This window comes from Cololabis saira, chromosome 2 (assembly GCF_033807715.1).
Source record: "Cololabis saira isolate AMF1-May2022 chromosome 2, fColSai1.1, whole genome shotgun sequence".
NCBI lineage: Eukaryota > Metazoa > Chordata > Actinopteri > Beloniformes > Belonidae > Cololabis > Cololabis saira.
Window position 1 is genome coordinate 56731863 of NC_084588.1, and position 26304 is coordinate 56758166.

General features: G+C 45.0%; 1 protein-coding gene across 1 annotated transcript; it reads right to left on the reverse strand.

Moving 5' to 3' along the window:
• Positions 1 to 733: 733 nt before the first annotated feature.
• Positions 734 to 25981, reverse strand: LOC133418829 (cysteine--tRNA ligase, cytoplasmic-like). The gene is made up of 20 exons (XM_061707693.1): positions 25884 to 25981; positions 23968 to 24056; positions 22958 to 23054; positions 21377 to 21475; positions 21050 to 21199; positions 17557 to 17697; positions 15568 to 15656; positions 15358 to 15479; positions 14828 to 14940; positions 13150 to 13278; positions 12520 to 12753; positions 11693 to 11790; positions 9805 to 9994; positions 7573 to 7641; positions 7420 to 7501; positions 4253 to 4333; positions 4082 to 4149; positions 1692 to 1751; positions 1510 to 1593; positions 734 to 1128 (listed from the first exon to the last, which is right to left on the reverse strand). The coding sequence occupies exons 2-20, from the start codon at positions 23979 to 23981 to the stop codon at positions 1003 to 1005; spliced, it is 2046 nt and encodes a 681-aa protein (XP_061563677.1). The 5' UTR covers positions 23982 to 24056; positions 25884 to 25981; the 3' UTR covers positions 734 to 1002.
• Positions 25982 to 26304: the final 323 nt, after the last annotated feature.

A 26304-nucleotide genomic window follows, 5' to 3' on the forward strand; every position in this document is an offset into this window, starting at 1 on the left:
TCATTCGTAACGAAACTGTTGCTGCTGATCCTGATAATGATGGAATCAGTGAATTAGTGTTTCAGTTCCTGATCTCTGACGTTACGGACGTGGAAAACACTAACCTGATGAATCTGCTGTTTAAACACAAACCCTGATCTAAAAACCTCCCGGTTCCTCCCGGTGGGGCTGGATCCATCGCAGCGTCTAACTCTTAAACACGTGATCGCCGTCCGCTCTGATTGGTATCACGTCTTTACTGTTTTCATTTCTTTTCCTCACGCAGGATTTATTTAGGTGTCGCTTTTCCACCTGCTTGATGTAAATACATTCTGATTGATTTTTAATGAGAGAAGTTGTTTGTGTTGTTTTGCACGTATTTTGTCACAATGGCTGGTTTTACAGAGTACTGAACTTATAACTTATAACTTAACTATAACTATAGCCGTCAACGTTATCCTGCAGAAATAACAGCCTTTACTGTAATTCTGCTAGAGACCGATTCTGCTGCTAAAGTTTCATTTTCCTGGTTCTGGCCCATGTGGAGCCCCAATAATTAACTCATTTTGAATCATTCAATTTGATAAATAATCTACTTTATTAATTATTAATAATAGTTGAAGGACAATTATTAACAACTCTTGATAACTGAACAGGGGTCTCCCTTATTTCTATTTCTGAAAGGTGGCGACGCTAGCGGCGCTAGCGACGCTAGGTGTTGGTTTTTCTCCAGCAGAAACGATGGATCCAAACATGTTTTAATACGTCGACCATCTTTATTATTAACAACAGTCAACACATACAGTATAAAATTACAGAAGAAACAGAATGCGCGATTTGATCAGAAGCGTGACCAGCGGTGGGTGACGTGGCCGGGGGGGTCGGGGTTCCAGGTTCCAGGTTCCAGGTTCCTGGTTCCTGGTTCCTGGTTCCAGGTTCCAGGTTCCTGGTTCCTGGTTCCAGGTTCCAGGTCGGCTAGCGCGGCGGCGGCTAGCGCGGCGGCGGCTAGCGCGGCGGCGCGGCTCAGTTGCTGAGTTTCATGTGCAGGAATTCCTGGTGCAGTTTCTCTTGAGCCTCGAACAGTTTCCTCAGTTTCTTGGCCTGGCCTTTGCTGAGCTCCTTCCCCTCGGCATCGTGGGTAGGGAAACCCTGCAGGGACACGAGGGGGGGTTAGCTGGGAACTAAACATTCCTGCAGGAACTAAAACATTCCTGCAGGGACACGAGGGGGGGTTAGCTGGGAACTAAACATTCCTGCAGGAACTACAACATTCTTGCAGGAACTACAACATTCCTGCAGGAACTAAACATTCCTGCAGGAATACGGGGGTTAGCTAGGAACTAGAACATTCCTGCAGGAACTACAACATTCCTGCAGGAACACGGGGGTTAGCTGGGAACTATTCAGGACATTTGGACTTTATTTACCAAATTCTGACTTTTTTCTCGACATTTCGACTTATTTGTCGAAATGGTATTTGGACATTAATCACGACATTTCATCTTTATTCATGATTCCATGAAGGTTTACCGTGTCGTCAAAGCTGGAATATTTGTCGGTTTCCGAGCGAAACATTTCACTGGGAGGAATCTTCATCTTGGAGACTTTAGCGTTCTGGAGGAGAGAGAGAGAGAAGACTGAGATCCTGGTCCTGGTCCTGGTCCGAAGAGAACCAGAACCAGAACCAGGACCAGAACCAGAACCAGACCCACCTCCTGCTCCTGCTTCCTCCGAGCTGCTTCCTCCTTCTTCATCCTCTTCTCTTCCTCCATCTGAAACAGGAAACAGGAAGTTACTGGACTGGAAAAGTCTGAACCATAGACATATATAAAGGCTAGATGACTCGTCCGCGCTGCTGCGACGCAGAGCAACGTCGTCACACGGCGACCAAATATTTTGTGCGTGTGCAAAAAATATTTGTACTTGCAAAAAATATTTGTGCTTGTAAAAATATTTTGTGCGTGTGAAAAAAATATTTGTACTTGTAGAAATATTTTGTGCATGTGCAAAAAGTATTTGTACTTGCAAAACATATGTGTACTTCTAGATACAAATTACAAACTTTTTACAAAGCTACAAACTTTTTTTACAAAGCTACACACTTTTTTTACGAAAGCTACAAACTTTTTTTCAAAAGCTACAAACTTTTTTTACAAAGCTACAAATTTTTTTTACAACTACGAGTTTTGGCACTGTTTTGACGTGCCAAAACTAACAGCCAATCAGCGATCTTTGGCACGGGTTTCAAAGGGTTTCTGGAGAGCCAATCAGATCATTGCATCGGCGACTGACGTCGCCCCCATATTGGATGTGGCAAGACTGGGCTGCAAACTAATACAAGTAAATGGACTTATTTTCATAAAGCATCTTTCTACAAATACATTTACGTTTTACGTCTCATTTATTCATTCAAACACGCACTGATATACTTGGGAAACAGTTAGGCACCAAATATAATATATTTAATTTTCTCAGACGGCAAAAATAAGAACTTTATTTCACACAGGAGTAATTCATGTTATATCAGCTATAGAGAACAAGGTAGTGCCGAAAAACAATATACATCTCCCCTCACAAAAATAAGAAAAATACAGAAACATATTCTCTCATTAACAAAGCATATTTTACATCTTTACACATTACATTACATTTTATGTTGTTATTTTATTGTCTGAAAAATTGTTCAAATATGTTATTTTGTTATTTGAATTTTTTTTTATTCGTTTTGTTGATAAAAAAAAATATGTCTCTATTTTTGTGAGGGGAGATATATATTGTTTTTCGGCACTACCTTGTTCTCTATAGCTGATATAACATGAATTACTCCTGTGTGAAATAAAGTTCTTATTTTTGCCGTCTGAGAAAATTAAATATATTATATTTGGTGCCTAACTGTTTCCCAAGTATATTAGTGCGTGTTTGAATGAATAAATGAGACGTAAAACGTAAATGTATTTGTAGAAAGAGGCTTTATGAAAATAAGTCCATTTACTTGTATTAGTTTGCAGCCCAGTCTTGCCACATCCAATATGGCGGCGACGTCAGTAGGCGATGCAATGATCTGATTGGCTCTCCAGAAACCCTTTGAAACCCGTGCTAAAGATCGCTGATTGGCTGTTAGTTTTGGCACGTCAAAACACTGCCAAAACTCGTAGTTGTAAAAAAAGTTTGTAGCTTTTGAAAAAAAGTTTGTAGCTTTCGTAAAAAAAGTTTGTAGCTTTGTAAAAGTTTGTAATTTGTATCTAGAAGTACACATATGTTTTACAAGTACAAATACTTTTTGCACATGCACAAAATATTTCTACAAGTACAAATATTTTTTTCACACGCACAAAATATTTTTACAAGTACAAATATTTTTTTCACACGCACAAAATATTTCTACAAGTACAAATATTTTTTTCACACGCACAAAATATTTCTACAAGTACAAATATTTTTTTCACACGCACAAAATATTTTTACAAGTACAAATATTTTTTGCAAGTACAAATATTTTTTGCACACGCACAAAATATTTCTACAAGTACAAAGTTTATTTACAGATACAAAATACTTATGGCATTAATTTGAGCCCATACACCAGGGGTCCAAATGCTAAAGGCTGCTAACCTGCTAACGGCTGCTAACCTGTTAGCCTGCTAACCTGCTAAAGGCTGCTAACCTGCTAACCTGCTAAAGGCTGCTAACATGCTAAAGGCTGCTAACGGCTGCTAACCTGCTAAAGGCTGCTAACCTGCTAACCTGCTAAAGGCTGCTAACCTGCTAACCTGCTAAAGGCTGCTAACCTGCTAAAGGCTGCTAACGGCTGCTAACGGCTGCTAACCTGCTAAAGGCTGCTAACCTGCTAAAGGCTGCTAACCTGCTAAAGGCTGCTAACGGCTGCTAACCTGCTAAAGGCTGCTAACCTGCTAAAGGCTGCTAACGGCTGCTAACCTGCTAGTGGCTGCTAACCTGTTAGCCTGCTAACCTGCTAAAGGCTGCTAACCTGCTACTATACTGTTAGCTGAACGAAGGATCCACCTCCTGGATCTGGATCAGCTGGTACCGCCCCCCTTTACCCATGATGCTCTCTGTTCTGCCCCAACACTTCCTGTCTCACCTTCATCTTCTCCTCCTTCTCCCTCAGCAGCGTCTCCTTGTCCACCAGCTTCACCACCGTGGGCAGACCTGGGGGACCGAGGACAGGGTCAGGACCTGGACCTGGACCCGGTCTGGACCTGGACCAGGACCAGACCTGGACCCGGGTCAGGATCAGGATCCGGTCTCCTACCTTCGTGGTCCTCCAGTCGGACTCCCAGCTCCGGCAGCGTGTCGTCCCGGACCTCGTCACACAGCTGCAGCAGTTCCTTCACTAGGGGGAGAGGGGGGCGTTAGTGAGACCTGATCAGGACCAGGACCCGGACTAGGACCAGGACCCGGACCCGGACCCGGACCCGGACCCGGACCAGGACCAGAGGTCCCGGTTCTGGGCTGGGGATCGATTCAAATGTCAAGAATCGATTCGATTCCGATTCTTTTTTATTTATTTTTTTTTATTTTTTTATTGTTTTTTCTTTTTTTTAACAAAAAATCCACACAAAATAATGACAAATACATGAAAATTATTCTAAGTAATATTTAAGTAACAAAACTGCACAGTATAAATTAAAAAATAGATGAATAAAAAGGGGGAGAGATAAAAAAAAAAATACAAAGAAAAACGAACCCCAAAAACAAAGGAAAAGTAAATAAATAGATAAAAAGGAGGAAGAAAGACATCGATTCCGATTCTTAAGATTCAGAATCGATTATCAAGATTTGATCTGATCAGATTCCGATATTGATTCAGGTTAATGTTATTAAAACTGTGTTTTCAGCTTTTGTATGAATGATAAGACTGTATTTCTGCAACATGTTAATACCAGTTATGGGCCTGCAACATAATGGCGGGCCCATATTGCGATTGACGACGACCTTTCACTAGCATAAAAAAAGGACATGCCTAAAGTCTCCCTGAAAAAAAATGGCGAAGGGCCACATTTTGCTAACAAGCTAAAGTTGCAGCAGCGGGTGAACAGCATGACCCCGCTCTGACGTGGAAGAAAATAATCCCCCAAAAATAAAACACACCTGAAAAAATGAGGAAAAACATGAAAATGAAGGCGATATATTAGTATCCAGAAAAGGTTTCCCTTTATTAGTGCCACGGCCACCTTATAAACTTTGGCGCGTAACTAGTCCCGCAGCTTTGAGAAAACGCGAAAAGTAAAAACGTAGAAACGTGCGCCTTAAGCGCGAATCAAGTGGTATGATTTTTATTAGCGATTGGTGGGCACGTTTTTGCGCAACGTGCGAAAACGTGTGCTTTTAGCGCCATCCGGAACGCATTGGGAGAACTTTGGGGCCTCACCACTCGCACACCGTTACTCGGAAAATTCTGAACCGATTTAGAAAGTTGTAGGCCCTGAATTTAACTACAGTCCTGTGAATTCTCAGAGCGATCGCACGATCCAAACTAATGGGGAGATTTTCCCATGTATGTGTGTGGCGCGGAATGTCCCACTGTGGATGGGAGGAGGTAAAAAAAAAAAACAGAATTCACCTTTTTTCGGAGTCACCTAACTTTCTCATACCTGCACGTAGGAATGTCATTCAAACTTCAAAAACGGAGGAAAACTTCTCTTCTCTCCAAAACACCAAACTGTTTTTTCCTAAGATGTACACTTTTCAAGATATGAGCACTCAAGCGAGGACTGGAATTCACTTTTTTTGTCAAATCTAGAGTGCGGGTGTCAGTTGCTAGAGTGGGAGAAACAGTAAAAAATAACCCACATTTTTATTTGTAACCGAGCTCACGGCCAAACCGTAAAAAGGAGACAAATAATTTTTGGTCAGAATGTAGACATAGGTGTTGGGATTCATAAAATGTGACTTTGACAGGCGGGGTATGCACAAAATGTAAACGGGGGAGGACTAGAGCGGCGCCAACACCTGTCTCAGTCCCCATTCACTGTAATGTAATCAAACGTTTTCTTCAAAAGAATCTCACTCCGTCTTCGCACTGAGCTTACTCACTCATTTTAAGGAATATCTGAATAAAATTAAGATTGTCAGAATCTGCCGGGTTCTGTGTCTCTCACGATGTTTTTGTTTTTCTGCTACGAGCTACGGTTTGATGACAAATCAGAGTGATTTGAGAGCTTGTCAGAAGGTTCTGTTTGCTGAGTCAGTAAATAACCCAGAGTAAATGCTTTAACTTTTGAATGGTTTGACATAGAGAGTCGTGGGTGGTGTCATCGGACTCGGTTTTGGGTCCTTGACCATAATTAGTGCAAATTAGCCCCGCCCCTTCTTCTGATTGGTCGATCCATGTTTTCTGCAATAACTTTTGAATGGTTTGACAGAGAGTTGTGGGTGGTGTCATCGGACTCGGTTTTGACTCCTTCACCTTAATTGGTGCAAATTAGCCCCACCCCTTCTTCTGATTGGTTGATATGTGATAGTTCCTATTTTCTGCAATAACTTTTCAATGGTTTGATATAGGAAATGTCATCAAAATCTCAATCATCCGGCGCACTTTTTTCGTCCATTAATACGGCCCGAACCGCAACGTGCACCCATGCATGTCCTACATCGTTAGATGCATCTCCATCGTGCCTCAATGGACATTACTTTTCTCAGTCAAAAGTGTTACCGTGGCAACGCTAGATACCGAAAAGAATTATTGCTCGGCCAAACTTTATCGTAGAGACATTGTTCAAACTTTCAAACACTTGGCCCGATTGTCACTAAAGGACCGTACAACCTCATCGTGCTAGTTATTACGGTTTGTGCAATATTTAACTTTCAATTTAAAAAAGAACAATCAATTTTATTTTGGACGCTTGTTGCTAGGCAACGGTTCCTACAGACATCATTACAACATTGAAAAACCCGGGACGTGTTGTACTGCAACATATTTTAGTCTCATCTTGCTAGCTATTACGGTGTTTGAGATATTCAACTATGCTCAGTTTCGTGCTAACGGAACTTTGGACGCTTGTTGCTCGGCAACGCGATATCGTAGAGACTTTGATCCAACGTTAAAAGACTTGGGTTGATGTGGACTACAACATACTGAGGTCTCATTACGCTGTCCTTTACAGCTTTTGAGATATTGAAGCCAAATTGTCCCATTCTATCCTGTGGGGCTTGTTACCATGGCAACAAAAACCTATGCATTTGTATGGGAGAGCATGTGAATAAACATCTGTTAATGCTGCCCGGACCGCAATGTGCACCCAGGCCTTGAAATTATAACTGATAACTTTAATGTTTTCATACCTTTAAAACTTTATTTAAAGGCAAAAACAAGGAACCAGTTATTCTGGTGTCCAACAAAACATTCCTTTTTTGGGGCATAAACCAAAAAATACCAAAAGTTGTAATGTAAAGATGGAAGAAATGAGAATCAATCACCTTTCTGCTCGCGGGCGATCCGGCGGACGTTCTCCCTGAAGTCGGACAGAACCGTCAGGTACGGCATCACCGTGTTCTCCAGCTGCAACAAACAAGCACGGTGATGGAGACGTCCGGTGCTAATGGAGGGAAACCAGGAGCATCTGCACTTACGTCCAGGTTCTGCCCGGTTCCTCCCACCGGGAACCCGATGGGCTCGGACCCGTCGATCGCCCCGAAGGTCTGGATGGGGGAGAGGGGGGAGAGTTAGCATGGCGTAGGTTTGGTCTCAACATCGGTAGGGACGATATAACAGCATAACCTGCATGTACTTTCTGCTGGGGACGGACATTAATCAGACCAAACAGATTGGGTGAACGGGGGTCAGGGCTACATTTGTCACCAATATGAACCTAATTAATTGATAGGCTAAATGATCAATGCAAAATAAATCTGTATTGACTTATACTAACTTACTTAAACTTTCATGTGTATTGGTTCACCTGATACACGGTTCCATTCAAACCTTTGTTTTCAAAAACTACTAAAGAAACATTTGGAAAACTTCCAGAATATTCCAGGATTTTATTAGCAATTTAAATTGCAATATTTGAACATAACATAAATTATATTAACATACACAATAAATACATGGCCAAGTCATCAGCCAATCAAACGTGTGTTTGAGGGAAAAATTGGACGGACAAATTCAGCAAGTGAGACGGGGTAAATGTAAGTGTGAACATAATGAAAATAATTCATTTAATAATAGTAGGGTCAATTCTATCCTTACAACATTTGGGAAGACAATCTAAATTACCTTTATATCTGAACTCATTATATAATGCAAGTAAGGTTGCTTAAAAGTTGGTGGGGACGATTTGAGGCTCCTGAAAAGTTGGTAGAGTTCTGTCCCTACCGTCCCTATGCTAACCTACGCCGTTGGAGAGTTAGCATGGGACCAGTTCGGACCGGTTCCTCGTTACAACAAACACCCAGACAGCTAGCTGGTCAGAGGGAACCCCGACAACACCCCCCTACTGGCCCCGTGACTGGACCCGGGCTCCGGTTCTGAAGGCCAGATGTGGCGTTACGGACCAGCAGGGGTCCGGCCAGCTGCACCAGGTCAGGTGACGGTAGCGGTTGAACGACCAAAGAACAACCGGGACGTTCAGGACGTCCAGCAACGTCCAGCAACGTCCCGGTTAGACACACCTGAGCTGGAGTATTAATGCTAACCAGCTAACGCAGCTAAGAGCTAACAAGCTAACAGCTAACCAGCTAACGCAGCTAACCTTCAGGACCCGCAAACGTCCCGGTTAGACACACCTGAGCTGGAGTATTAATGCTAACAAGCTAACGCAGCTAAGAGCTAACAAGCTAACAGCTAACGCAGCTAACCTTCAGGACCCGCAAACGTCCCGGTTAGACACACCTGAGCTGGAGTATTAATGCTAACCAGCTAACGCAGCTAAGAGCTAACAAGCTAACAGCTAACCAGCTAACGCAGCTAACCTTCAGGACCCGCAAACGTCCCGGTTAGACACACCTGAGCTGGAGTATTAATGCTAACCAGCTAACGCAGCTAAGAGCTAACAAGCTAACAGCTAACCAGCTAACGCAGCTAACCTTCAGGACCCGCAAACGTCCCGTTTAGACACACCTGAGCTGGAGTATTAATGCTAACCAGCTAACGCAGCTAACCTTCAGGACCCGCTAACGTCCCGGTTAGACACACCTGAGCTGGAGTACTGGCGCTAACCAGCTATGGATGCCCCTACACTGAGAATGTGGATAAAGCTTCTAACTGTATTGGGCTGGAAAGACGGACGTACATCGCTAAGGGAAAACGGAAAGACTTTGTAAAACTTTGTCGAACTCTGGGAACCAAATATGAACATTATGACGGATGAAAGTGCAAGATTTACCTGAAAACAACTTGTAAATATTGTGGAAAATGTCATCTTTTTATTTATTTATTTTTTATTTATTTATTTTTGTTTGATTTATTTTACTCCCTGATTGGTTAATTCAATATAATTATTTATATTTCAATTGAAAATGGTGCAAGCTAAGTGTATGTGTCTATGTAACGTATGTTTGAAAAACTAAAAAACAAACATATTGTGAAAAGAAAAAACGCTACCCAGCTAACAGCTAATGCAGCTAATGCGGCTAACCAACTAACTCAGCTAACCAGCTAACAGCTAACGGCTAACGCAGCGCTTCCCTCCTTTAATGTCGCGGTTAAACAAACCCAACCTGAGCTGGAGTATTAACGCTAACCAGCTAACAGCTCACGCAGCTAACAGCTAACCAGCTAAAGCAGCTAAACCAGCTAAAGCAGCGTCCCGCCTTCAGAAAGCATCACCTGGTCGTCGTGGCAACGGAGGACGGCAGTCTCACCTTCATCATGTCGGTCAGGTAGCGCGCCGCCGCCTCCAGCAGCATGCGGTTGGGCCGGCGCCGCGCCGCCTTCATGCTAGCGATGTAGCTGTTGCAGTTTCCGACCAGCAGACGCATTTCCTCCAGGGCAGCGCGCGTGTCCACGTTGTCACACAGAGCCTGGTGGACGGACGCCTTCCGCTCGTAGAAGCTGAGACACGAGGACATGAGGGACACCAGAGACATGAGGACATGAGGACATGAGGACATGAGACACCAGAGACACCAGAGACATGAGGACGGTTTAGTTCCTGGTTGCTAGGAAACTCCTGAAACACCAGCCAAGGAGACGGGAACCTGGATCTGACCTTTAACCTTTAACCCCTGACCCTGAACAAACACTGAAACGAGAACATTCGGTGCATCACTAGAGATGGGTGCAATTCATCGATGTGTTGATGCATCGCGATGCGTCACGTGACGATTTGGAATCGGTTAATACATTTTTTATTTATTTTTTTTTAAGTTATCCTATCCAGATTCCAGACTGAATAAGCTGCTGAATCATTTCATTTTAAAGAATGCACATTTCTTATTGTTCACTTGAAATATGTCAGATATGTTTACACTAAGTTCATATCTTTTTTACTTGAATTAATGAACTCATTAAATCCAGGGCTTGAGCGTTTTCAGTGTTTTCACCAATAGAGGGCGCTCTCATGCAAGTGCAGCTTTCCCTGGTCAAAGTTAAGGAAGTCAAAGAGCAAATGTTTACATAGTCATAAAATACATTATTTTGTGTCTTTGAAAAATAAACCTTGTTATTTACTTAATGAGTGTTGTTAGAGGAACTGAGTTCATTGATTGGATATTTATTTACAAATGTAGCCACAGATGAAGACAAAATCAATCTGGTATGGAAAAAAGCAGTAAAAATCACAATAATCAAAGTATCGAAGCTCCAATAATCGAAATCGAATTGAATCGTGAGGTACCCTTGTTTGCACACCCCTATATCACTAGTTCCTCCTGCAGGAGGAACATCTACCAGAGGTTCCTCCAGCAGGAGGAACATCTACCAGAGGTTCCTCCAGCAGGAGGAACATCTACCGAAGGTTCCTCCTGCAGGAGGAACATCTACCGAAGGTTCCTCCTGCAGGAGGAACATCTACCGAAGGTTCCCCCTGCAGGAGGAACATCTACCGGAGGTTCCTCCTGCAGGAGGAACATCTACCGGAGGTTCCTCCTGCAGGAGGAACATCTACCGGAGGTTCCTCCTGCAGGAGGAACATCTACCGGAGGTTCCTCCAGCAGGAGGAACATCTACCGGAGGTTCCTCCAGCAGGAGGAACATCTACCGGAGGTTCCTCCAGCAGGAGGAACATCTACCGGAGGTTCCTCCTGCAGGAGGAACATCTACCGGAGGTTCCTCCTGCAGGAGGAACATCTACCGGAGGTTCCTCCTGCAGGAGGAACATCTACCGGAGGTTCCTCCTGCAGGAGGAACATCTACCGGAGGTTCCTCCTGCAGGAGGAACATCTACCGAAGGTTCCTCCTGCAGGAGGAACATCTACCGGAGGTTCCTCCTGCAGGAGGAACATCTACCGAAGGTTCCTCCTGCAGGAGGAACATCTACCGGAGGTTCCTCCTGCAGGAGGAACATCTACCGGAGGTTCCTCCTGCAGGAGGAACATCTACCGGAGGTTCCTCCTGCAGGAGGAACATCTACCGGAGGTTCCTCCTGCAGGAGGAACATCTACCGCAGGTTCCTCCAGCAGGAGGCGTTTGGCCTCGGCGGTTCTGTAACTGTTCCGGACCGATGTGCAGCCAGAACCTCTAAGATCCTGCTGACGTCTTTCCTCCTCGGCTCTGTGTTAGCAGACAGGAACAGGAAGTGATGACACTGACCTGGTGTTCAGCTCCACCTCGGCCGCCTCCCACTTCTCGAAGCGTCCGGTGACGTCGGTGGGAGCTCGCATGATGTCCTTCACGTTCAGGAAGAACTCCTGGTGACGGGGAGACACGGGTCAGAGGTCAGGGGTCAACGGGGAGTCAGGGGTCAACACGGGGGGTCAGGGGTCAACACGGGGGTCAGGGGTCAACACGGGGGTCAGGGGTCAACACGGGGGTCAGGGGTCAACGAGGGGGTCAGGGGTCAACGAGGGGGTCAGAGGTCAACAGAGACATGGGGGTCTGAGGTCAGGGGTTAACATGGGGTGGGTCAACGAGGGGTTCAGAGGTCAGGGTCAGGTCCAGGTTTAGGGTTGTGGGTCAGGTTGAGGTCAGAGGTCAGGGGTCACCTACGTTGAGGAACCGCTCGTACTGCACGGCCGTGTCCATGGTGTTGGAGCTGTAGTCCAGCGTGTCGGGGTCGGGGTTAGGGTCAGGTTCAGGGTTAGGGGTTGAGGTCAGGTCTAAGGTCAGAGGTCAGGGGTCACCTACGTTGAGGAACCGCTCGTACTGCATGGCCGTGTCCATGGTGTTGGAGCTGTAGTCCAGCGTGTCGGGGTCGGGGTTAGGGTCAGGTTCAGGGTTAGGGGTTGAGGTCAGGTCTAAGGTCAGAGGTCAGGGGTCACCTACGTTGAGGAACCGCTCGTACTGCACGGCCGTGTCCATGGTGTTGGAGCTGTAGTCCAGCGTGTTAAGGGTTGTGGTTAGAGGTTTAGGGTTGGGGGTCAGGTTCAGGGTCAGGGGTTGAGGTTGGGGTTAGAGGTCAGAGGTCAGGGGTCACCTACGTTGAGGAACCGCTCGTACTGCACGGCCGTGTCCATGGTGTTGGAGCTGTAGTCCAGCGTGTCCTTCCAGGCGTGCAGCAGGAAGGCCAGCCGGAGCTGGCGGGCCGAGTTCCTGCTCAGAGCTTCCTTGATGGTGATGAAGTTCTTCAGGGACTTGGACATCTTGCAGCCGGAGATGGTCAGGTGACCCGCGTGCAGGAAGTAGCGCACCCAGTGGTCGTTACGGAAGTAGGCCTGGGGGGAGGTGGGGTCAGAGGTCAGAGGGGGTCTGGGGGCCTAGCGGGACCTCCAACCAGCTAACAGCTAATATCTAACCAGCTAACAGCTCATGCAGCTAACAGCTAACCAGCTAACACGGCTAACCAGCTAACATCTAACCAGGTAACATCTAACCAGGTAACAGCTAACCAGCTAACATCTAACCAGGTAACATCTAAACAGCTAACAGCTAACCAGCCAACATCTAAACAGCTAACAGCTAACCAGCTAACATCTAAACAGCTAACAGCTAACCAGCTAACATCTAAACAGCTAACAGCTAAGCAGCTAACATCTAAACAGCTAACAGCTAACCAGCTAACATCTAAAGCAGCCTGGGACCCCGGGGGGGACCCGGACCAGTTCACCCACCTCGGACTGGGCCAGCTCGTTGTCGTGGTGGGGGAACCGCAGGTCGAATCCTCCCCCGTGAATATCCATGGACTCCCCCAGGATGGATCCGGCCATCGCTGAGCACTCGATGTGCCAGCCGGGGCGGCCCTGGGGGGAAAGACAGGGGGGTTAACCAGGACCAGGACCAGGACCAGGACCAGGACCAGGACCAGGACCTGGACCAGGACCAGGACCAGGACCCGAAGGAAACACACGGTGTTAACCAGTGGTGGGGAAAAGAAAAAAAATCAATATTGCAATATATTGTTGCGCTCTCTGTCGCAATAAATAAATCGATAAACTGACGGCAAATATGGATATTTTATTCCAACACACATAATGGATTTACGTGGTTGTCACCGCACTATTGTTCATGCACTTTAATTAGTACAACAGTGTTTACATTTACCAGACTAGCAGCAGTGAGGAAATATACAAATACACTTTCTTTGTACATTTGATGAAGTTTTGGCATTGAATAAATGCATAACTACAGACGTTTTCCTTTTGATGGGTATTTTTTCTTTTTCAGTCACATAGATTGTGATATATATCGTTGATGAAATTTCTTACAATATATGGAATACCGTAGATATCGTGATATTATCTTTATCATTCCTTCTTCTTCCGACTCTCAGCGAAGGCGAACGTTTCTCTGCTCCTCTCCCTTATCTATCTGCCCTGCTACTGCTTTTGTCCTGTCTCGTCTTCAGAGTTTCTCCTTTTCACTCCTCCCAAACTCTACAATCATGGAATTGATTAACTGGTCTCTCAGCACAACCAGAAGTCAGGGGGTAAGGGAGCCCTCCTGCCCCGATGGGATGTTTTTTACTGGATACACAATGGATTCCTGGAAACATTGTAAACCGTTGTGTTTGGTGATTCTGTCTGTCGAGGACGTTGAAGATGCTTCATAATTGGATTTATGATAGCAGGATTTCTCCTGATCGGAGGAGGGGGATTCCTGGTCTACCGACAAACGCGTAAGTCGTCGACAGCTGTTCTGGCTCTTTCAGAGCTGCCGGACGTGGCTGAAGGATCAAGCAAGGTGATCAACACTCAGACTTTAACGTTGGGGGAGCAAAGCCGTAAGCTGGATGTGATTCTTGAACAGAATCTCAGGCTGGCGGCGTCTTTGAGCTCATTGGCAAGATGGATAAGACCTTGGAAAGTTGGAAGCTCGGCTTGGCGGGAATTGATCACAAATTCGTCTGATTGGAGTCGCCGTTGATGAACCAGAGACTGAAGGCAGACGGAAAATTACTGAGTCTGCCTGTTTTCAATATAATTGTTGATTCTATAATCTGGCCTTGTCAGGGCGGGTTTGGCCGATCGCTCTGGTCACAATCTCCCTGGTGGAATGTACTGGTCACAATCTCCCTGGTGGAATGTAAACAAGGTGACTCTGCCCCCACTAACCCTCCCCTCTCAGGAACATCTGTGGACCTGTTTCAGAACTGACCGAGCCGCCTGATAACATCAAGGACATTGGCTGAGAGCAGCTCTGAGCGAAGTTCACCCCCTCCCTCAACTCAACGCCTTCCCGGCCCCCCCTCTTATCAACCCCCCCAACGCAGTCTCCGGGTTTCGAGTGCCACGAAGCAGCGGCGGGACCTGGACCTGGACCAGGACCTGGACCTGGACCAGGACGACTCACCTTCCCCCAGGGAGAATCCCAGGACGGCTCTCCGGGCTTCGACGCCTTCCACAGGGCGAAGTCGATCTGGGATTTCTTCTCACTCAGTTGGTCGGCCGAGATGCTCAGATCACCTGGAGAGAAACAACTTGAGACCCGGTAACCACGGCAACCGGCAGCACCACAAACACAGGAACCGGTAACCACGGTAACCCCCCTCACCTTCCCCCTCCTGCAGGATCTTCTGGTCCCCCCCCCCCCCCGGTAACCACGGTAACCCCCCCTCACCTTCCCCCTCCTGCAGGATCTTCTGGTCCCCCCCCCGGTAACCACGGTAACCCCCCCTCACCTTCCCCCTCCTGCAGGATCTTCTGGTCCCCCCCCCCACCCCGGTAACCACGGTAACCCCCCCTCACCTTCCCCCTCCTGCAGGATCTTCTGGTCCCCCCCCCCCCTGGTAACCATGGTAACCCCCCCTCACCTTCCCCCTCCTGCAGGATCTTCTGGCCCCCCCTCCCCCCCCCCCGGTAACCACGGTAACCCCCCCTCACCTTCCCCCTCCTGCAGGATCTTCTGGTCCCCCACGGCCTCCGGGACCAGCTTGGCGTACGAGTGATCCGGACTGGAGTCAAACTTGGACGTGTTGAAGTAAACGGAGCCGTTGGACTCGTACCTGCGGACAGAGAGACCCGTAAGACCTGGTACCAGTACTGGACCTGGGAACCAGACCTGGACCTGAACCCCAGCGGAGCCTCGCTCACCCGTAACCGTTGGTGATGATCTCCTTCACAAACTCCACGATCTCGGGGACGTACTCGCTGACCCGGGTCAGAACATCGGGGGGGAGGATCTGGGGGGAGACGGGTCGGTAAAGAAGTTAGTGTTTACTAGTTAGTGTTTAGTAAACCACTAGTTAGTGTTTATTAAAGCCTATAGTTAGTGTTTAGTAAACCTCTAGCTGGTGTTGGTAAATCTCTAGGTAGTGTAAACTCTAGTGTGTTAGAGTCAGTAGTCATAGTTGCAGCTATAGAACAAGACTATAATAGTTAGTCTCAAATATAGCTTGGTGGTAGATATGCTGCTATAGGCTTATGCTTCTCTGTTCTCCATTCTCTCTATTAGTTCTCTCTTTCCCCCGACAGACGTTCCAACCCCAGAATCATGGCGGTGTTTCCCCAGAATCATGGCGGTGTTTCCCCAGAATCATGGCGGTGTTTCCCCAGAATCACGGCGGTGTTTCCCCAGAATCATGGCGGTGTTTCCCCAGAATCACGACGGTGTTTCCCCAGAATCACGGCGGTGTTTCCCCAGAATCACAGCGGTGTTTCCCCAGAATCATGTCAGTGTTTCCCCAGAATCACGGCGGTGTTTCCCCAGAATCATGGCGGTGTTTCCCCAGAATCACGGCCGTGTTTCCCCAGAATCACGGCGGTGTTTCCCCAGAATCACGGCGGTGTTTCCCCAGAATCACGGCGGTGTTTCCCCAGAATCACGGCGGTGTTTCCCCAGAATCACGGCGGTGTTTCCCCAGAATCATGACGGTGTTTCCCCAGAATCACGGCGGTGTTTCCCCAGAATCACGGCGGTGTTTCCCCAGAATCATGGCGGTGTTTCCCCAGAATCACGGCGGTGTTTCCCCGGTGTTTCCCCAGAATCATGACGGTGTTTCCCCAGAATCACGGCAGGGTTTCCCCAGAATCACGGCAGGGTTTCCCCAGAATCACGGTGGTGTTTCCCCAGAATCACGGCGGTGTTTCCCCAGAATCACGGCGGTGTTTCCCCAGAATCATAGCGGTGTTTCCCCAGAATCACGGCGGTGTTTCCCCAGAATCACGGTGGTGTTTCCCCAGAATCACGGCGGTGTTTCCCCAGAATCATGGCGGTGTTTCCCCAGAATCACGGCGGTGTTTCCCCAGAATCATGGCGGTGTTTCCCCAGAATCACGGCGGTGTTTCCCCAGAATCACGACGGTGTTTCCCCAGAATCACGGCGGTGTTTCCCCAGAATCACGGCAGGGTTTCCCCAGAATCACGGCAGGGTTTCCCCAGAATCACGACGGGGTTTCCCCAGAATCACGACGGTGTTTCCCCAGAATCACGGCGGTGTTTCCCCAGAATCACGGCAGGGTTTCCCCAGAATCACGGCGGTGTTTCCCCAGAATCACGGCAGGGTTTCCCCAGAATCACGGCGGTGTTTCCCCAGAATCACGGCGGTGTTTCCCCAGAATCACGGCGGTGTTTCCCCAGAATCACGGTGGTGTTTCCCCAGAATCACGGCGGTGTTTCCCCAGAATCATGGCGGTGTTTCCCCAGAATCACGGCGGTGTTTCCCCAGAATCACGGCGGTGTTTCCCCAGAATCATGGCGGTGTTTCCCCAGAATCACGGCGGTGTTTCCCCAGAATCACGACGGTGTTTCCCCAGAATCACGGCGGTGTTTCCCCAGAATCACGGCAGGGTTTCCCCAGAATCACGACGGGGTTTCCCCAGAATCACGACGGTGTTTCCCCAGAATCACGGCGGTGTTTCCCCAGAATCACGGCAGGGTTTCCCCAGAATCACGGCGGTGTTTCCCCAGAATCACGGCAGGGTTTCCCCAGAATCACGGCGGTGTTTCCCCAGAATAATCACGGTGTTTCCCCAGAATCACGGCGGGGTTTCCCCAGAATCACGGTGGTGTTTCCCCAGAATCATGACGGTGTTTCCCCAGAATCACGGCGGGGTTTCCCCAGAATCCCCGGGGTTTCCTCACATTCAGGGCCTCCATGTCCTTGTGATATTCCCCCTCCCAGTAGTTGGGGAGGGTGGAGAAGATGGAGTTCTCCGTCACCTGACTCCCAAACTGCTTATCCAGCCAGTCGGACAGCAGGTCCTTGGACTGGTCCAGCAGAACCTGGAACCATCACAGATTAGCGTTAGCATTAGCATAGCATCTACTGATATCAGTATATATAAGAATCCAGGCTGGTTTTCTAGAAGACAAAGGTTTACTTATATTTTGTTCCATTTTCTGAGGAATATTCTGGTGACACGATCTCCGAAACAACTGTATGACGAATTATACTATCATTTTATCACCATGGTTACAGTTATATATCATTTTATCACCATGGTTACAGTTATACTATCATTTTATCACTATGGTTACGGTTATACTATCATTTATCACCATTGTTACAGTTATACTATCATTTATCACCATGGTTACAGTTATACTATCATTTATCACCATGGTTACAGTTATACTATCATTTATCACCATGGTTACAGTAGAACTATCATTTATCGCCATGGTTACAGTTATACTATCATTTATCACCATGGTTACAGTTATACTATCATTTATCACCATGGTTACAGTTATACTATCATTTATCACCATGGTTACAGTAGAACTATCATTTATCACCATGGTTACAGTTATACTATCATTTATCACCATGGTTACAGTTATACTATCATTTTATCACCATGGTTACAGTTATACTATCATTTTATCACTATGGTTACGGTTATACTATCATTTATCACCATGGTTACGGTTATACTATCATTTATCACCATGGTTACAGTTATACTATCATTTTATCACCATGGTTACAGTTATACCATCATTTATCACCATGGTTACAGTTATACTATCATTTATCACCATGGTTACAGTTATACTATCATTTATCACCATGGTTACAGTTATACTATCATTTATCACCATGGTTACAGTAGAACTATCATTTATCACCATGGTTACAGTTATACTATCATTTATCACCATGGTTACAGTAGAACTATCATTTATCACCATGGTTACAGTTATACTATCATTTATCACCATGGTTACAGTTATACTATCATTTTATCACCATGGTTACAGTTATACTATCATTTATCACCATGGTTACAGTTATACTATCATTTATCACCATGGTTACAGTTATACTATCATTTATCACCATGGTTACAGTAGAACTATCATTTATCACCATGGTTACAGTAGAACTATCATTTATCACCATGGTTACAGTTATACTATCATTTTATCACCATGGTTACAGTTATACTATCATTTATCACCATGGTTACAGTTATACTATCATTTATCACCATGGTTACAGTTATACTATCATTTATCACCATGGTTACGGTTATACTATCATTTTATCACCATGGTTACAGTAGAACTATCATTTATCACCATGGTTACAGTTATACTATCATTTATCACCATGGTTACAGTAGAACTATCATTTATCACCATGGTTACAGTTATACTATCATTTATCACTATGGTTACGGTTATACTATCATTTATCACCATGGTTACGGTTATACTATCATTTATCACCATGGTTACAGTTATACTATCATTTTATCACCATGGTTACAGTTATACTATCATTTATCACCATGGTTACAGTTATACTATCATTTTATCACCATGGTTACAGTTATACTATCATTTATCACCATGGTTACAGTTATACTATCATTTATCACCATGGTTACAGTTATACTATCATTTATCACCATGGTTACGGTTATACTATCATTTTATCACCATGGTTACAGTAGAACTATCATTTATCACCATGGTTACAGTTATACTATCATTTATCACCATGGTTACAGTAGAACTATCATTTATCACCATGGTTACAGTTATACTATCATTTATCACCATGGTTACAGTAGAACTATCATTTATCACCATGGTTACAGTTATACTATCATTTTATCACCATGGTTACAGTTATACTATCATTTATCACCATGGTTACAGTTATACTATCATTTTATCACCATGGTTACAGTTATACTATCATTTATCACCATGGTTACGGTTATACTATCATTTATCACCATGGTTACGGTTATACTATCATTTATCACCATGGTTACGGTTATACTATCATTTATCACCATGGTTACAGTTATACTATCATTTTATCACCATGGTTACAGTTATACTATCATTTATCACCATGGTTACAGTTATACTATCATTTATCACCATGGTTACAGTAGAACTACCATTTATCACCATGGTTACAGTTATACTATCATTTATCACCATGGTTACAGTTATACTATCATTTTATCACCATGGTTACAGTTATACTATCATTTATCACCATGGTTACAGTTATACTATCATTTTATCACCATGGTTACAGTTATACTATCATTTATCACCATGGTTACAGTTATACTATCATTTTATCACCATGGTTACAGTTATACTATCATTTATCACCATGGTTACAGTTATACTATCATTTATCACCATGGTTACAGTTATACTATCATTTATCACCATGGTTACAGTTATACTATCATTTTATCACCATGGTTACAGTTATACTATCATTTATCACCATGGTTACAGTAGAACTATCATTTATCACCATGGTTACAGTTATACTATCATTTTATCACCATGGTTACAGTTATACTATCATTTTATCACCATGGTTACAGTTATACTATCATTTATCACCATGGTTACAGTTATACTATCATTTTATCACCATGGTTACAGTTATACTATCATTTATCACCATGGTTACAGTTATACTATCATTTTATCACCATGGTTACAGTTATACTATCATTTTATCACCATGGTTACGGTTATACTATCATTTATCACCATGGTTACAGTTATACTATCATTTTATCACCATGGTTACAGTTATACTAACATTTATCACCATGGTTACAGTAATTACATCAGAAGGAGTTCCTACCACCTAGAGAACAGCTACGATACAGATACTCTGGTTTTCTAAGCCAGTTCATATTTCTCATGTGGGAGCAAAGATTGGTTTAAGATTCAGTTGAAACAATATCTTTTAACATTTAACCAATTATGATTTGACATTTGGCAAGGAATAGAAAGAAGTTTGAATAGAATTACAGGAAGTGTAAAACCCATCGCAATAAAGGTGAAAAGTGGTCAAGAATTCTAAGATAAGGTCATTTCAGGCAGGTATTAGTTTAAATACTAGTATATACTAGAATCAACTAGCATTAGCACTTTAGTTTAAATACTAGTATATACTAGAATCAACCACCATTAATACTTTAGATTACTATTTCCATGTAAACTCGAAGGAAAATAGTTTAATTCTGAATCATTTAATTCAGAATAATTCCTTCCGGATTAAAAAACATAATTTAACCGTGGCCAGTGAACCCGTCCCCCCGTATCCCCCCCGTCCCCCCCCCCGACCCCCCCTCCTCACCTGGGCCAGGGGCTGCAGGGCTTCGTCTCCGGCTCCGCCGGCCTTGGCCGTCTGCAGAGCCGTCAGCGCGGCGGCCACGGCCGCGTCCAGACGCTCCAGCATCTGCTTCTTGTCCGGGTCGGTGGTGGCGGCCATGTGCTGCTGGAAGGGCTGAGAGGAACCAGAACCAGAACCAGGAGAGATCAGAACCAGGAGAGATCAGAACCACGGAGACGATGCCGAGCCCCCTGGGAGCCCCCTGGGAGCCCCCTGGGAGCCCCCGCCGAGCCCCCTGGGAGCCCCCGCCGAGCCCCCTGGGAGCCCCCGGACCACCGAGAAACCACTCACCCCTCGAGCGCTCAGCACGTCCTGCAGGATCTGGGCCGGTCCCGGCTGCTTCTGCTTGTACTGGTCCAGGAGGTGGTTCTGCCGGGCCCGTTTGATGATCTGAAGACGGTGATGTGAGATTAATCAAAGTTTTGAACTAGTTGTCCTTATGAAACTGTTAGAATCAGGTTCATTCGGTCGGCTTAGAAAACTGCCTTTTTGTCTTTATAAACTATCACATGCAGATCACAGGCCACTTCCTGAGTCCTGTCAGGGGGGTGGACTGACAGCTGACCCATTGAAGGTTGGCCTGGTGACTTCCCGGTTTGTCAATGGCCCAGTGTCTTTATCTGTTCAAAACCTCCAACAGAGTTGCTGTTTTTAGTTGACCCCTTGACCCTTTGTGTTTTTTATGGATGCCTGTTTGTTTCTGCATACCACAGATTAGTTGCTCTTGAACTGAAAATGTCACATACATGTTCCACATGTTCCACATGTGCTGCTGGCCTGGAGGTCTGGCGCCCCCCTGTGGTCGGAACTGGTACTGCTCTTAAAGAGTAGCCACAACTGATCAACTGATGTTCAAATACCAATATAAATATAAAAACCTTTTCACTTTAAATGTATGTTAATAATTTCTAACGACTGTAAAATACTATTCATGACATGGATGTCAATAAAAAGAAATCACTTCAAATCGAAAAAAATATTTTAAATCACAAAAAAGTGTTCAAATGCAATTCTTTGGGTCTCAAATATTTTTTTCCTTTTTGAAGCAACTTCTTTTTTGATTAAATGATAAAGACACACATGTCCATCCCATAATAATACGGCCCAAACACAAAGCAACACTGAAGTTGCTTCAAACAAAAAAAAACTTCACTTCTATCAAAGAAAACATTTACAATCAAAGAAAAAAGTCTCAAATATTTTTTTGAAAAAATATTTTTTGATTGAATAATTAAGACACAAATCTACCTCCATAGTTTCTGAGGAAATGTGTCCTGGCAGAGACCGAACACCTGCAGTAGCACCTGCAATAACACCTGCACCTGCAGCACCTGCACCTTGAGGTAACACCTGCAGTAACACCTGCAATAACACCTGCACCTGCAGTAACACCTGCACCTGCAATAACACCTGCAGTAACACCTGCAATAACACCTGCACCTGCAGCACCTGCACCTGCAGCACTTGCACCTGCAGTAGCACCTTTGTTTCTGCATACCACAGATTAGTTGCTCTTTAACTGAAAATGTCACATGTGTGACCATCTGTTTCCTCCCATTGTCCATTCAAAAGTCTACTATTGGCTGTCTTAAAATGGTCATGTTCCTGTCACAAATTCTCAATAAAAAGGTGATGCTGCAAGAAGATTTTGGGAGAAGAGCTTAGTAGTTTAGTAGTACTCTGTGATGGCCTGCGGGTCCTGCACTCCTCTGCTCTCCTCTCCACTTCTGCAGAAGGCCTTTAAAAAAATCATTCTACAGTCTCTGTGTCTTTCCTAAGTTATGAATTTATGTTATGTTGATTTAGGGACCTAACAGTGATGTCACCGGCTCAGAAAACCCCCAGCATTCACGGGGAGACCGGCGGACTGACCTTGTCGTCGATGTCGGTGATGTTCATGCAGTAATACACGTCGTACTTGAAGTAATCCCTCAGGATCCTCCGCAGGATGTCGAAGGAGATGTAGGACCTGCAGACGAGGAAAGGGTTAACGAGAGCGTTAACGAGAGCGTTGGTGACGACAGCGTTGGTGAAGAGTAGGGCTGCAACGATTCGTCGACGTTGTCGACAAAAATCAATAATCAAAATTGTCGACAATGAATTCCATTGTCGACAATTGTCGCCAGACGTGTTTTTCCAACGGAGTGAGGCGTCTAACTTCAGTACAATCTCTGCCGAGAGTCGCGCAGCACGATAGCGTCTCAGCAGCTGCAGGTAATAAAACTTAAAAAGTTTGGGAGCATTTTAGCCTCGATACGGAGAATAAAAAGAAGACTAGCTAGGTTTGCAAAGCAGACGTTGCTTTTCACGGAGAACGAAACAGACTGGCCTTGGTAAGTGCAAAAGCCTATTTTCATCTGTTAAATTAATTTGTTTTATTCGTTAACTCTGTTTATTTCATGTTATTTATTAGTGTTTGAGCCACTCACAGCTACTCTCGTTGTTATAACCTCAATCATAATTGATACGGCGTGAAAGCCGAAAAAGCTTGTGTGATGACAATGATGGATTATCATGTAACTTTCTGTCAGGTGTCTATGAACTGTCAATCATCCATCAAGCTCCACAATAATCATGTTAGCATTAAATCAGATAGATTTGTCTGGACTTTTCTCTTGCGGGACGGGAGAAGACACTAAATCAATGCATCTCTATTATCCTGCGCCGTGCGGGCAGGAATTCATGAGTTTTGCAGATGCAGCGGGAGCAGGATGAAGAAAACAGTCCCGCTACAGCAGGGCTCTAGTGCATCTTTCTGGTGTTTATTATCATTTACCACATAATTAAAGGAGCTTGAGGCTCCTTTTAAGAAATGATGGTGACGAGAGCGCTGGTAACCGCGGTAACCAACGTGGTAACCGCCCCCCCCCCCCCCCCCTTACCTGGCATGTCCCATGTGCGAGGCGTCGTACACCGTCGGGCCGCAGGAGTACCAGGTCACCTGGTTCCCCTTCTGGGGGACGAACAGCTCCTGCAACACCGAGAACAACAACACCTTAACAACACCTTAACTACACCTTAACAACACCTTAACAACACGTCTGAATCTGATGAATCTCGGAGGAAAAACTGAAATAAATCCGTAGAATAATTATCATGTGAATAAAATAAATGATTAAAAATCAAACGTGGAGAAAAATGACTTAAATATTCTGTGGAAATAATTACTAAGAAAATAAATAACTGACCCCCAAAAATGAATCTGTATATTAAAAGATGTGTAAATAATTTTCAGTAAACTTATTTTTTGAAAATAAGTAATCAAATTAATACAAAATATAGGTTCAAATATTTATATTTATTTTTTTCGTTATTTTCTATTTTTCTATTAAAAAAAATAATGCAGTCATAAAAACTATTAACATCATTATTGTGATTAAATAATAATTGTAATATTCTGTTTCCACAATAATAATGTCATTAATGATGAACATCTGGAACGGCAGCAGCAGCAGCAGTAGCAGCAGTAGCAGTAGCAGCAGTACCGCCTCCGACCACAGGGGGCGCTGCTGCTCCTGCTGTAACTCCACCAGCAGCTGCTGGCCTGCAGGTCTGGCGCCCCCGTGTGGTCGGAACTGGTACTGCTCTTAAAGAGCAGCCACAACTGATGTTCAAATACCAATACAAATATAAAACCTTTTAACTTTAAATGTATGTTAATCATTTCTAGCGACTGTAAAATAATATTCATAACATGAATGTCAATAAAAAAAAATCACTTCAAATCGAAAGAAATATTTTAAATCCCAAAAAAGTGTTCAAATGCAATTTTTTGGGTCTCAAATATTTTTTTTGCATTCAAACAAAAGTTTTTTTATTGAAGTGATTTTTTTATTGAAATTTTTATTGAAACACAAAGCAACACTAAATTTGCTTCAAACAAAAAAAAAACTTATATCAAAGAAAACATTTTCAATCAAAGAAAAAAAGTGTTCAAATGAATTTTTTTGAGTCTCAAATATTTTTTTGCATTCAAATACATTTTCTTTGATTTAATCTTTTTTTTAAGTGAACATTTTTTTTTATTGAAAATATATTTTTTGATTGAATAATTAAGACACAAATCTACCGCCATAGTTTCTGAGGAAATGTGTCCTGGCAGAGACCGAACACCTGCAGTAACACCTGCAGTAACACCTGCACCTGCAGCAGCACCTGCACCTGCAGCAGCACCTGCACCTGCAGTAACACCTGCACCTGCAGTAACACCTGCACCTGCAGTAACACCTGCACCTGCAGTAACACCTGCACCTGCAGTAACACCTGCAGTAACACCTGCACCTGCAGTAACACCTGCACCTGCAGTAACACCTGCACCTGCAGTAACACCTGCAGTAACACCTGCACCTGCAGTAACACCTGCAGTAACACCTGCACCTGCAGTAACACCTGCACCTGCAGTAACACCTGCACCTGCAGTAACACCTGCAGTAACACCTGCACCTGCAGTAACACCTGCAGTAACACCTGCACCTGCAGTAACACCTGCACCTGCAGTAACACCTGCAGTAACACCTGCAGCAGTACCTGCAGTAACACCTGCAGCAGCACCTGCACCTGTAGTAACACCTGCACCTGCAGTAACACCTGCAGTAACACCTGCAGTAGCACCTGCAGCAACACCTGCAGTAGCACCTGCACCTGCAGCAGCACCTGCACCTGCAGCAGCACCTGCACGTGCACCTGCACCTGCAGCAGCACCTGCACCTGCAGCAGCACCTGCACGTGCACCTGCACCTGCAGCAGCACCTGCAGCAGCACCTGCAGCAGCACCTGCAGCAGCACCCGCCCCTCGTACCTTAGTCCTGGTCAGACTGTTGTAGAGTCGTAACTGGGGAACTTCGGTTCCGGCCGGAGCCGACCAGGGCGGCTGAACCCGCTTCCCTTTAGCTGCAGCTGGAAGACAAAAGGAAACCGTTTTACTTCCAACCAATGAGGAAACGGATCAGAGCGACGGATCAGAGCGGTGCTAGAGTTTAACCATGCAGTCCAGCTTCAACCACCGTCACCTCCGTCGACCCCTGACCTCCCGGGACCCGTCTGGGATCACACACACACACACACACACACACACACACACACACACACACACACACACACACACACACACACACACACACACACACACACACACACACAGTTATGAGTGTGTTACTTGTCTCTGTCCTTGACACTGATACAGTAATGTTTTCATCTGTTTTGTCTTTGTTTCTCTGTCG

What these genes read in the sequence shown, in the direction of transcription:
- LOC133418829 (XM_061707693.1), bottom strand. An exon ending in GGGATTCTCCCTGGGGGAAG is followed by an intron (nt 13,279 to 14,827) that starts GTGAGTCGTCCT and finishes CTTTCCCCCCAG; the next exon opens with GGCCGCCCCGGCTGGCACAT. An exon ending in GATCGCCCGCGAGCAGAAAG is followed by an intron (nt 4,334 to 7,419) that starts GTGATTGATTCT and finishes CTCTCCCCCTAG; the next exon opens with TGAAGGAACTGCTGCAGCTG.